The sequence below is a fragment of the Chiloscyllium plagiosum genome, chromosome 5 (genome assembly GCF_004010195.1).
Source record: "Chiloscyllium plagiosum isolate BGI_BamShark_2017 chromosome 5, ASM401019v2, whole genome shotgun sequence".
NCBI classification, from domain to species: domain Eukaryota; kingdom Metazoa; phylum Chordata; class Chondrichthyes; order Orectolobiformes; family Hemiscylliidae; genus Chiloscyllium; species Chiloscyllium plagiosum.
The window spans coordinates 118,675,417-118,689,509 of record NC_057714.1 but is presented as its reverse complement, the minus strand read 5'-3'; the positions used below and the strand labels follow the sequence as shown (position 1 = coordinate 118,689,509).

Genomic DNA, 14,093 nt, shown 5'->3' with positions numbered 1-14,093 from the left:
TTCAAAGTATCTTCTACCGTAAAAACTAATAAAGAATATCTGCTTAACTCTTCTGCCATTTCTTTGTTCCCAGTAACCATCTCTCCAGATTCATTTTCAAAGAGGCCTATGCTTACTTTGACCTCTCCCTTCTTCTTTACATGCTTTTTAAAGAAGCATAATAGAAAGTGAAATTTACATTCAATGAATTAACAAGCTCAATCAATTGATTAAAAAAAATGGAATTGAACGCTAGTTTTGTATCTTTCATTGATTATTAAAAAAAACCTATCTCGTTCATTTATGTCCTTCAGGTAAGGAAATCTGCCTTCTTTACCTAGTCTGGGCTACACGTGACTCCAGATCCTTGGCAATGTGGTTGACTCTTAACTGACTTCTGAAATCACTGAGTAAGGCATTCAGTTCCAGAGCAATTGAGAAAGGATCATAAAAGCCTTACCAACAATACCCACTTTTGATTTAAGGAGATACTCCATAACTCACAATAATTTTATAATTTGTTTAGAAACCTTTTCTTAACCGGGGAAAGTAGTGATTGAGAGATAATTAGAGGGACATGGGAGATGGGCAATGGATATAATCAAACTTGGTGCAGAAAGTAAAATGAACAGAAGGTACCAATGATGAGATGAACTGAGGGAATAAATGAGACATAAAAGGAAAGCACAGAAATTCCAATTCTAATTATTAAAAATCTCAAACAAATTTTTAATAGAACTCATGCAGGAATAGCATTGAACAATAATCATGTCTGACTCTTCTTCAGAACAGTTCCAAAGAAGGGTCACTGGACCCAAAATATTAATTCTGATTTCTCTCCACAAATGTTGCCAGACCTTCAGAGATCTTCCAGCAATTTCTATTTTTGTGTCAGATTACCAGCATCTGCAGTTCTTTTGTTCTTTTTTGAATAATTAACATGTTCCCTTTCTGGGCTGATAAGTAAAAATTGCCAGCAAATGAAATCCATCATGGTCATTCCTTTTTCTATTCGTTTGTTTACTTTTTTAAACAATGTGTTTTGTAAACGTCAGTTCACAGTTCAGGTCTATCAGTGTGTTAGGCATTAATCACTCAGTAGTGAGAGTGTAAGTGAAACTGTATCCATTCAATGAGAAATTCACAGGATCAAATACAATGTTGATTTTACTCTTGTCCAATGTTACCCCCATTGACCAGAGTTATATCTGGCAGGATGGGAAGTTGACATTCCACTGAATTTCATGGGTTTTCTGCTCAGGAGCCTACATAGAAATTAATGTCCAAGAAATACACTGGGAGAGAGTTTAACAGACTCAGTGCAAATTAACAGTTAAACTGCACAACACCGATTACTTCGCAGTTAATACGATATTTTGCTTCGCAGGGAACGTATTTTTGTACAGAAAAGTATCTGGTAGGCTTCAGTGGAACCTTTGGCCTTGTTTGTTTAAAATTGCTACAGTTTGACAAAAGGTCTCAAGAATCCTTCATTCCAAGTTTCCTTTCTTGGTACTTACAAGGTGGGCGTAGCCTTGATGGAGGAGCCTGCCCACCACTCATTGGGCATGTCTGTGATAATGCTGTAAAACAAAAAATGGAAGCTGTTAGTTGACACTTGTACATCAAAAAAAATCCAAGATTTAAAAGCCGTTACCTTTCCAAACAAAGTCAGAATTTAATAATGCCGAATGCATTATTATTCCCAGATTTAATTATGAAATGTTGATTTTAATATCTGCAGCTGGCTTTAATCATGATGTGGAGATGATGGTGTTAGGCTGAGGTGGACAAAGTCAGAATTCACATGAAACCAGGTTATAGTCCAATAGGTTTATTTAAAATCACAAGCATTCGGAGCACCGCGCCTTCATCAGGTGGAGGAACAGTGCCTCGAAGATTGAGATTTTAAATAGACCTGTTGGAATATAACCTGGTGTTGTGTGACTTGGCTGGTGAAAGAAGGTTCTTCCTTGTACGTCTCCTGTATCTATTTCCCAAAACCTTGAAGCTATGACCTCTGCTCCTCTGGGAATCAGCAAATGGGAACAGCTTTTCTTTGCTGCCTTAACCTTCAAATTCCCTTTGCTCCACAGGGAAAAGCCCCAGTTTCTCCACTCTCACCTTGTAGTCAGATCCCTTATCACTAAAACCATTCTAGGAAATGTCCACTGCACCATTTCAAGGATCCTCATATCCTTCTGAAAGTGTGGTGACCAGAAGTAAACAAAGTACTCCAGTAGTTACCTAACCAGGGATCTGGAAAGGGTCTGTGGGACTTCCGTTTTTCAAACTCAACACCGCCACTTATGAAGCCCAAAGTCCCGGATGCACAGGAGAGACGAATGTTTTGAGAGTTAAAAATTTTTGAAAGTTAAAAAGAAAAGACAAGGCAATCATCAATGAAAGGATGCAACTAATGATAAACAGTATGAAAGAAACAAACAGAATATACAAACAGAAGAGTGTGCTAGCAAAAAAGACAGAGTGAGAGGGTCTTTACCTGAATGCAGCCAGCATTCATAATGAGACAAATTAATCCAGCACAAGTCGAAATAAATGAGTGTGATATGAAAGCCATTACATTGGTTGAAAGCTGACTGTAGCTGGAACTTGAATATTCAAGGGCATCTCACATTTTTCAAAGATAGGAAGAAAGGATCAAGTGGGTGGAGCATCTCTGTTAATAAAGTATGAGGTAAGGACAGTAGGGAGAAATTATCTTACTTCAGAGGATCAAAATGTACAGACATTTTGGAGCTAACAAATAGCAGAGAAAAAGAAGTTATTGCTGAGTACTTCATAGGCCCCAGACATAGATACAGTATAAGACAAAACATAAATCAGGAAATAATGCAGTTTATAAGAAAATACTACAATACACATGGGCAATTTTGATCTCCATATTGATTAGATGAATCATTTTTTTCATTCATTGGATGTAGGTATCTAGGCCACCATTTATTGACCATTCCTAATTGACTGGAAGGCAATTAAGAATCAACCACAATGCTGTGGGTCTGGAATTGAATTGCAATAGCTTCCTTCCTCCGACCAATGCATCCACTATCTCTGTAGTTGCCACTTTTAGGATCCCAGGATGCATGCCATCAGGGCCAGAGGACTTATCCACCTTTAGCCCCATTGGTTTATCTCAAATTACCTTCTTCAGTAATGGTGATGTTGATACTTAATTCCTTCTGTTTTCTTTAGTATTAATGAGAGGTTCAAAGTATATTCTACCATAAAAACTAATGCAAAATATCTGCTTAACTCTGCTGCCATTTCTTTGTTCCCTGTGGCCATCTCTCCAGATTCATTTTCAAAGAGACCTATGTTTACTTTGACTTCTCCCTTCTTTTTCATGTATATAAAGAAGCATGATAGAAAGTGGAATTTATATTCAATGATTTAACAAACTGGTTGGCGGCACAGTGGCACAGTGGTTAGCACTGCTGCCTCACAGCGCCAGAGACCCGGATTCAATTCCTGCCTCAGGCGACTGACTGTGTGGAGTTTGCACATTCTCCCCGTGTCTGCGTGGGTTTCCTCTGGGTGCTCCGGTTTCCTCCCAATGTCCAAAGATGGGCGGGTCAGGTGAATTGGCCATGCTAAATTGCCCGTAGTGTTAGGTAAGGGGTAAATGTAGGGGTATGGCTGGGTTGCGCTTCAGCGGGTCGGTGTGGACTTGTTGGGCCGAAGGGCCTGTTTCCACACTGTAATCTAATCTAATCTAATTTGTTAATGTGCACTTGTATTGACAAGGATGTGTTAGCCATGCGATCTTTATAGGGGTGGTACGGTGGCACAGTGGTTAGCACTGCTGCCTCACTGTGCCAGAGACCCGGGTTCAATTCCTGCCTCAGGTGACTGACTTTGCGGAGTTTGCACATTCTCCCCGTGTCTGTGTGGATTTCCTCTGCTTTCCTCCCACAGTCCAAAGATGTGCAGGTTAGGTGAATTGGCCATGCTAAATTGCCTGTAGTGTTAGGCATTGTGGGTTGGTGTGGACTTGTTGGGCTGAAGGGCCTGTTTCCATACTGTAAGTAATCTAATCATTGTGGGCGGCACGGTGGCACAGCAGTTAGCACTGCTGCCTCACTGCGCCAGAGACCCGGGTTCAATTCCCGCCTCAGGCGACTGACTGTGTGGAGTTTGCACATTCTCCCCGTGTCTGCGTGGGTTTCCTCCGGGTGCTCCGGTTTCCTCCCACACTCCAAAAATGTGCAGATTAGTTGAATTGGCCACGCTAAATTGCCTGTAGTGTTAGGTGCAGGGGTAAATGTAGGGGAATGGGTCTGGGTGGGTGCGCTTCAGCGGGTCGGTGTGGACTTGTTGGGCCAAAGGGCCTGTTTCCACACTGTAAAGTAATCTAATCTAATCTAAATTAATTGATTTAAAAAATCTGGAATTGAAAGCTAGTTTTGGTATCTACCATTGATTAAAGTAATAATTAGAGGGGCCTGGGAGACAGGTCAATGAATATAATCAAACTAGGTGCAGAAACTGAAATGAAGAGAAGGAACCAAAGGGTAGATGAATTGAAGGAATAAATGAGACATAAAAGGACAAGGGTAGCACGGTGGCTCAGTGGTTAGCACTGCTGCCTCACAGCACCAGGGTCCCAGGTTCGATTCCAGCCTCGGGTGACTGTCTGTGTGGAGTTTGCACTTTCTCCCTGTGTCTGTGTGAGTTTCCTCCCACAATCCAAAGATGTGCAGCTCAGGCGAATTGCCCATGCTAAATTGTCCATAGTGTTAAGTACATTAGTCAGAGGGAAATAGGTCTGGGTGGGTTGCTCTTCGGAGGATCGGTGTGGACTGGTTGGGCTGAAGGGCCTGTTTCCACACTGTAAGGAATCTAATCTAAAAAAAAATTCTAATTCCATTTACTAAATAGTCTCAAAGAAATTTTTAAAATACATTTAGAAATAGGATTGAATAATAATCATGTCTGACTCTTCTTCAGGACAGTTCCAAAGAAGGGTCACTGGACCCAAAATATTAACTCTGATTTCTCTCCATGGATGTTGCCAGGCCTGCAGAGATCTTCCAGCAATTTCTATTTTTGTGTCAGATTTCCAGCATTTGCAGTTCTTTCAATTTTTTAATTGAATAATTAACATGTTCTCTTTCTGGGCTGATAAGTAAAAATTGCCAGAAATGAAATCCATCATGGTCATTCCTTTTTCTATTCATTTGATTACTTTTTTAAACAATGTGTTTCGCAAGCGTCACTTCACAGCTCAGGTCTATCAGTGTGTTAGGCATTAATCACTCAGTAGTGAGAGTGTAAGTGAAACTGTATCCATTCAATGAGAAATTCACAGGATCAAATACAATGTTGATTTTACTCTTGTCCAATGTTACCTCCATTGACCAGAGAGTCTGGCAGGATGGGAAATTGACATCTGGCAGGATGGGAAATTGACATTCTACTGAATTTCATGGGTTTTCTGCTCAGGAGCCTATGTAGAAATTACTGACTAAGAAATACACTGGGAGAGTGTTAAACAGGCTCTGTGCAAATTAACAGTAAAACTGCACATCCCCGATTACTTCACAGTTAACATAATATTTTGTTTCACAGTGAACACATTTTTGTACAGAAAAGTATCTGGTAGGCTTCAGTGGAATCTTTGGCCTTGTTTCTTTAAAATTGCTACAGTTGACAAAAGGTCTCAAGCATCATTCATTCCAGGTTTCCTTTCTTGGTACTTACAAGGTGGGTGAAACTTTGATGGAGGAGCCTGCCCACCACTCATTGGGCATGTCTGTGATGTTGCTGTAAAGCAGAAAATGGAAGTCGTCAGTTGACACTTGTACATAAAAAAAAATCCTAGATTTAAAATCCATTACTTTTCCAAACAAAGTCGGAATTTAATAATGCTGAATGCATTATTATTCCCAGATTTAATTATGAAATGTTGATTTTAATATCTGCAGCTGGCTTTAATCATGATGTGGAGATGACGGTGTTAGGCTGAGGTGGACAAAGTCAGAAATCACATGAAACCAGGTTATAGTCCAACTGGTTTATTACAAGGAGTACTGTCCCTAGTTCTCCAATCTATCTTCACACGTAAAATTCCTCATCCCCGACAAGCCTTCTCTCATACTCTAATTTTTTTCTCTTTACTTTTTTGGCCACTCTTTTCTTTTTTTATATCTTCCAATCTTCTGACCTAGTTTTTAGTTAGGTACAGTCATTAACATTTCCAGTTAAACATGGATGGTGGGTTCATCACTTGGAATTTTCTTACTTATTAGAATATATCTATTCTGTATATTCCAAAATATCCCTGTAAATACCTGCCGATCCATCCCTGGTGACTTATTCTTTAACCAAATTTGCCAATTCACTTTCGCCAATTCTGCTTTCATGTCTCCATAATTGTTTTTATTTAAATTTTAAAAACACAATGGGCCAACTTCTCTCTCCCTCATACTAAATGTAACCAGCAGGAAACCAGTTATGATCACTGCTATGAGGGTCACCTTCACTCATGAGATTACTTGTTAGTTCTCTCTACTGCACAAAACCCAAAGCAGTAGATCAACTTGCAGAACAATTTATGGGAAGGCAAATATTAAATCAAGTCTAATAGGAATAACAGGCAGGGGCTGGTTAATGAATGCCACATGACTGGCGGTCTGAAGTATATTTATTTTAATTCAAAGACTTTAACGTGTAATGTAAATGAATGTAGAGCTTACGTTAGTACATGGGACCACAATGTTGTAGCCATTACAGAAACTTGGTTGCCAGAAGGGCAGGACTGGCATCTCAACATTCCAGGGTTTAGATGTTTCAGGTGTGATAGAGAGGGATGTAAAAGGCTGGCGGAATTGCATTACTGGTTAAGGAGAATGTCACAGCTGCACTAAGAGAGGACATCTTGGAGGGTTCATCAGGCAGGCCATATGAGTACAGCACAGGAATAAGAAAGATGAAGTCACTGTGATGGGATTATACTATTGGCCTCTTAATAGCTAAAGGGAGATAATGGAACAGATATGTAGACAACTTATGGGAAGTATTGCCAGGGACTTAGATGGGGGCAGAATTTGTTAGGTGCATCCAGGAAACAATATGTAAATAGTCCTATTAGTGAAGGGACCATACTGCCCTTTGTATTGGGGAATGATCATGGCCAGATGATGAAGTCTCAATGGGAAAGCATTTTAAGAACAGTGACTGTAATTCCATAAGCTTTAAGATAGTGATAGATATGGGTAAGACTAATCCTTGGGTGGACATGCTAAATGACAGGCGAAGGTTAATTACAACAGCGTTAGGCAGGAACTTGAGAAATTAGACGGGTCAGCTGTTTGAGGGTAAATCCACATCTGACATGTGGGAGTCTTTTAAAGAATAGATGATCAGAGTTTGGGACCAGAATGAGAATGAAAGATAAGGATGCAAGAATCAGAAAACCTGGATGACAAGAGATATTGACAGGTTAATCAAAAAGGAAAATGAAGCACACGTAAGGTTTAGGAAAGTGAAATCAGACAAGGCAGTTGAGGAATATAAAGGAAGCAGGAGAGAAATTAAACAAGGAATTAGGAGAACTCAAAAGGGGCAGGAAATGTCCTTAGCGAGTAGGATTAAGAAGAATCCCAATGCATTTTATATATATATTAGGAGCAACTGGATAACTGGGGAATGAATAGATCCACTCAAGGACAAGGGAGGGAATTTATGCATGGAAGCAGAGGAAGTGGGTAAGGTCCTTAATGTGTACTTTGCATTGGTATTCACTAAGGAAAAGGACTTGGTGATGGTAAGATTAGGAACGGGTATGTTTTTAGGGCATGTAAATGTTAAAGAGGAGATGGTGTTGGGTATCTAGGAAACATTAGGTAGATAAGTTCCCAGGACCTGAATCTATCCCAGGATGCTAAAGGAGGTAAGGGAGGAGATTGCTGGGGCCTTAACAGATATCTTCGCACCCTCTTTGGCCTCAGGCAAGGCTCCTGAGGACTGGAGAATGGCCAATATTATTCCTTTGGTTAAGGGGGACAACAGAGATAATCCAAGTAATAATCAAAGTTAGCCTGACATCAGTGGCGGAAAAGCTGTTGGAGAAGATACTGAGAGACAGGATGTATTCACATTTGGAAACAAATAGACTTGTTAGTGATAGGCAGCAAGGGTTTCTGTGGGAAAAGTCATGTCTTATCAACTTCAGAAATCACATGACACCAGGTTGGAGTCCATCAGGTTTATTTGAAATTACAGGCTTTCAGACCATAGCCCCTGTTGGACTATATCCTGGTGTCATGTGAATTCTGACTTTGTTCAAACAGTCCAATTCTGTCAGTCCAACACTGGCACTTCCACATCATCTTATCAAGTTGATTAGGGTTTTTGAGGAAGTGACAAGAATGGTTGATGAGGGAAGGGACTGGATGTTGTCTACGTAGAATTTAGTAAGGTAATTGATAAGGTACCTCATGGCAGGCTGATACAAAAGGTATCAATCAAAATAGAAAACCTCATGGGATCTGGGGTGAGATAGCTAGATGGATACAAAACGGGCTTGGTCATAGAATGTAGAGCGTAGTGATGGAAGGGTGCTTTTCAGAATGGAGATCATATTTGTTGGATAAGGCTGAAGATAACAGAAAAACATAAAGGATTTACAATGGGCTTTTATATGCTAGAATTACACTGAGTCATTCAGGTCCGTTAAAAGCTAAGATTACAGGCATTCAGTGACTCTTCCAAATAAGGATGAAACATTCGGGATTGGTCATGTGCATGAATTATTCCAATTAGGGCACACGTGTCACAGAGACCTGTGTATAAACAGCCTGAGAAAACCCTTGATTTTTCAGCAGAACTTCAAAGATTAACACTGCAGGAGGTACCCTATGTCAGGAGGCGGAGGGAAAATGTTGAGAAGAATTCCAGCATGGCCAGCTGTCAACTCTCCTGCGTAATAACATTTGGAGGTAGTTACAGAACCTAGAGTAGTGAAAAACAGTGATTGCGATATCTCTAGTTGGTAATAGCATGTGTTATTTGTTTAAATAATGAATAAATTAATTGAGTTTTATAGAGGTCCACTGTATACAGGTCTCCACTGTATCTTTGTCCATGTTGTCTTCAGAGATGGGCAACAGATCAGTAAGTTTGCTGATGACACCAAACTTGGTAGAGTTGAAGATGGTGAGGAGGAGTGAGCAAGAATACAGTGGGATATAGATTGATTGCAGATCTGGGCAGAGAAATGGCAGATAGAGTTCGATCCTGACAAATGCAAGGTGATGCATTTTGGATGACCAAATTCAGGCAAACATTATACAGTAAATGGCAAGACCCTTAGAAGCATTTACATACAGAGCGGTCTGGGTACACAGGTATGTGTGAAAGTGGCAATACAGGTGGATAAAGTGGTCAAGAAAACATACAAAATGCTTGCCTTCATTGGCTGGGGTATCAAATATAAAAGTTGGCTGAGGGGTGACCTGATAGAGGTCTACAAAATTATGAGAGGCAATGATACGGTGTATAGCAGAGGCTATTTTCTCGGGTGGAAAAGTCAACTACAAGACGGCACAGGTTCAAGGTGAGAGGTGAAAAGCTTAAGGGAGATGTGCGGGGAAACTTTCACACTGAGGGTGGTGGGTGCCTAAAATGCAGTGCCAGTAGAGATGGGCACGTGAAGGGAGATGAACAAAAGGATAGAAACCGCATAGAGCAATAAGTAACAGTCTAACTTGTTGCTGCCAGACCATAGGGCTGCTCTCTGTTGGTACCATACCATTCTGTAAACCAATGATCCAGCCAACATAGCTAAGGATTAGGAATCAACGCAGACTTGGTAGACCGAAGGGTCAATCCTGAGCTGTATTGTATTATTGTATTTTATTGAGTACAGGAGTTGGAAGATTATGTACAGGACATTGGTGAGGCCACTTTTGGAATACTGCATACAATTCTAATGGAAGGATGTTGCGAAACTTGAGAGGTGCAGAAAAGATTTACAATGATGCAGCTGGGACTAGAGGGCTTAAGCTATGCAGAAAGGCTGACTAGGCTGGGACTCTTTTCCCTGGAGCACCAGAGGCTGAGGGGTGACCTTATAGAGGTTTATAAAATCATGAGGAGCACGGATAGGGTGAATAGTCAAGGTCTTTTCTCCCAAATTAGGGAAGTTCAAATTAAAGGATAAAGCTGAAGGTGAGAGGGGAAAGATTTAAACAGGATCTATGGGGTAACTTTTTCACATAGAGGGTGGTTCATTAATGGAATGAGCTGTCAGAGAAAATAGTGGAGACAGGTACGATTGCAACAATTGAAACTCATCTGGATGGACACACGAATAGGAAGCATTTCAAGGGATATGGGCCAAATATTGGCAAACGGGACTAGGTCAGATTGGGAGTTCTGGTCTGTGTAGATGAGTTGGATTGAGGGTTTGTTTCCATGCTGTATGATTCAATGATTGGAGTATAAGGGAACTTTCCTGAAGCTATACAAAACACTGCATAGACCTCAGATGGAGTACTGACAACACATCTGGTCATCACACCTTAGGAAGGTTATACTGGCCTTGAAGGGAGTATAACCTCCCTTGGGGTGGCACAGTAGCACAGTGGTTAGCATTGCTGCCTCACAGCGCCAGAGACCCGGGTTCAATTCCCGCCTCGGGCAACTGACTGTGTGGAGTTTGCACATTCTCCCCATGTCTGCGTAGGTTTCCTCTGGGTGCTCCGGTTTCCTGCCACAGTCCAAAAATCTGCAGGTTAAATTGCTAAATTACCCGTAGTGTTAGGTGAAGGGGTAAATGTAGGGGAATGGGTCTGGGTGGGTTGCGCTTCGGCGGGTCGGTGTGGACTTGTTGGGCCGAAGGGCCTGTTTCCACACTGTAAGTAATCTAATCTACATTACAAGAGTGATACCTGGATTTCAGGGGTTAAATTATGAGGAGGGATTATGCACATTAGGCATAAGGAGTGATCTGATCAAAGTCTTCAAGATGTAATCGGAAGGATGTTATGAAGCTATGTTATGGTTGGACCGAAAGGTCTGTTTCCATGCTGTATGACTCAATGACTCTTTCTATTTCCACTGATTAGGGATGAAGTTAAGTGGTTGATGTGATGTACATGGATTTCAGTAAAGCGTTTGACAAGGTTCCCTACGGTATGGTATTGCGCAAAATACGGATGGGATTGAAGGTGATTTAGCGGTTTGGATCAGAAATTGACTAGCTGAAAGAAGACAGAGGGTGATGGTTGATGGGAAATATTCATCCTGGAGTTCAGTTACTAGTGGGGTACCGCAAGGAACTGGTTTGGGTCCACTGTTGTTTGTCATTTATATAAATGACCAGGATGCGGGCATAGAAGGATGGGTTAGTAAATTTGTAGATGACACTAAGGTTGGTAGAGTTGTGGATAGTGATGAAGGATGTTGTAGGTTACAGAGAGACATAGATAAGCTGCAGAGCTGGGCTGCGAGATGGCAAATGGAGTTGAATGCAGAAAAGTGAGAGGTGATTCACTTTGGTAGGAGTAACAGGAATGTAGAGTACTGTGCAAATGGTAAGATTCTTGGTAGTGTAGATGAGCAAAGAAATCTCAGTATCCATGTACACAGATCCTTGAAAGTTGCCACCCAGGTTGATAGGATTGTTAAGAAGGCATACGGTGTGTTTGCGTTTATTAGTTGAGGGATTGAGTTTCAGAACCATGAGGTCATGCTGCAACTATACAAAACTCTGGTGCAGCCCCACTTGGAGTATTGCATACAGTTCTGGTCACTGCATTATAGGAAGGATGTGGAAGCTTTGGAAAGGCTTCAGAGGAGATTTGCCTGGTATGGAGGGAAGGTCTTATGAGGAAAGGCTGAGACACTTGAGGCTATTTTCATTAGAGAGAAGAAGGTTGAGAGGTGACTTAATTGAGACATATAAGATAATCAGAGGGTTAGATTGGTTGGACAGTGAGAGCCCTTTTCCTCCGATGGTGATGGCTAGTATGAGGGGACATAGCTTTAAATTGAGGTGTGACAGATAGAGGACAGATGTCAAAGGTGGCTTCTTTACTCAGAGAGTAGTAGGGATGTGAAACGCTCTGCCTGCAACAGTGGTAGACTAACCAATGTTTAGGGCATTAAGTTAAAAATCACACAATAACAGGTTAAAGTCCAAAAGGTTTAATTGGAAGCACACTAACTTTTGGAGCGTCGCTCCTTCATCAGGTGATAGTGGAAATTGATTGTCTGTTTTTTTCAATGTATAATTTCAGATACATCACACTGTAAATTTTTGCTATAAATTCTGTGTGTTGGGATTGAGTCCTCCTCTATCACCTGATGAAGGAGCGATGCTCTGAAAGCTAGTGTGCTTCCAATTAAACCTGTTGGACTATAACCTGGTGTTGTGTGATTTTTAACTTTGTACACCCCAGTCCAACACCGGCATCTCCAAATTTAGGGCATTAAAATAGTCATTGGATAGGCATATGGACCAGAATTGAATAGTGTAGGTTTAGATGGGCTTCAGGTTGGTTCCACAGGTCGGCACAACATCGAAGGCCGAAGGGCTTGTACTGCGCTGTAATGTTCTATTGTTTGGAACTCTTTTCCACAAACAATAATTGGCAGTAGGTCAGTTGTTAATTTTAAATCTGAGACAGATTTTTTGTTCAGCAAAGCTATCAATGGATATGAGCCAAAGGCAGGTATATGGAGTTAGGCCACAGTTCAGTCATGATCTCATTGAATGGTTGAACAGACTAGAGGGGCCTACTTCTGTTCCTACAATCCTATGTTCCCATGTTCACCCTGAAATCTGATACCCGAGCTTACTCCACATGTAAAATTATATTCTGGTATAGAGGACTATGCTTTTACATTTGACAACTATCATTGTGCACAACTGAACCTTTTTTAAAAACTGCAGCACTTTCAACAAATAAATGATTTTCCATTACTTCCAAGGCATTGGTTGCATCATTCCTGACACGCAGTTACCAATGGCAATGAATACTGTGCAATCATCAGCTGATATATTCACTTCCGATCTTATGATGGATGAAGCAACTATCCTGAGAAATTCTTACAGTGAGGTTCTGGGCTAATATGGTTAAATCTAAAAGCCACAAAAATCCTTCATTCTTCCAGGGATGTCTCCATCTAGTGGGAAATTTTCCTTTGATGTCCATAGACTTCACGTTGCGTTTGGTCAAATGTTGCATTGATAATAAGATGCCATTCTCATCTCATCTTTGGAATTCAGCTCTTTTAGCCATGTTTGAACCAAGGCTGGAATGATGTCTGGAACTGAGTGGCCCCAATAACTTATAACCAAGGGCTGAGTTCACATTCCATTTCTTTTCTCAAAGGTTTATTGCTGTGAAGCCTAGCGAGTGTACTTGCCAAAGCTGCCTCATTAATTACCTACCACACCCCTATCGCACTGCTCATGTCCAGTAACTGGACTATTTAATAACTCAGAGGATATGTACCAAAATGGCAGTATTCTTTGCAATAGTTCCATCTTCAAACTGTGCTCTGCACCCTGGTTGGCCACTGGCATTCCAAGACTGCTCTGCTCATTGAAGGACATGTGCACAAAATGATAGAGAAGAGGATGATGATACCATAGTTCTTTGACAGGGAGAAAGAGGTCCTGGTCAAGGGGGTGGTACACCGGAGAGGAGTCCTCTTCCTGGAGGACCAGCGGAAAAGGCTGGAGCATCGCCTGGTCTGAAGTCGCCATTCGGATTAGGGCCATCCTCAAGGATTACAGGAGTGGGCAATACTACAGAAAGGAGTTGAATGACCTTCTCTGCTCCACCAGGATAAGTGACACACTCTTCCCACTGCCACTGAGGGCAGGTGATGGCCTAGTGGTATTATTGCTGCATTATTAATCCAGAGACCCAGCTGTGGGAAGCTAGAGAAGTGATTGCTGGGCGTCTTGCTGAGATATTTGTACCATCGATAGTCACAGTGAGGTGCTAGAAAACTGGAGGTTGGCAAACGTGGTGCCACTGTTTAAGAAGAGCTGTAAAGACAAGCCAGGGAACTATAGACCGGTGAGCCTGACATCGGTGGTGGGCAAGTTGTTGGAGGGAATCCTGAGGGACAGGATG

The 14,093-nt window shown here is 41.4% G+C and overlaps 1 protein-coding gene across 1 annotated transcript in view; it reads right to left on the bottom strand.

The window, feature by feature from the left end:
* The window catches only part of LOC122550340 (actin cytoskeleton-regulatory complex protein pan1-like), a 152,304-nt gene that overhangs the window by 13,568 nt on the left and 124,643 nt on the right, over positions 1–14,093 (bottom strand). Inside the window, exons 17-18 of the mRNA XM_043691068.1 lie at positions 5,701–5,763; positions 1,500–1,562 (exon numbers count right to left, since the gene is read on the bottom strand). Coding sequence (XP_043547003.1) covers positions 1,500–1,562; positions 5,701–5,763 — 126 coding nt within the window. The remainder of the gene's footprint in view (positions 1–1,499; positions 1,563–5,700; positions 5,764–14,093) is intronic.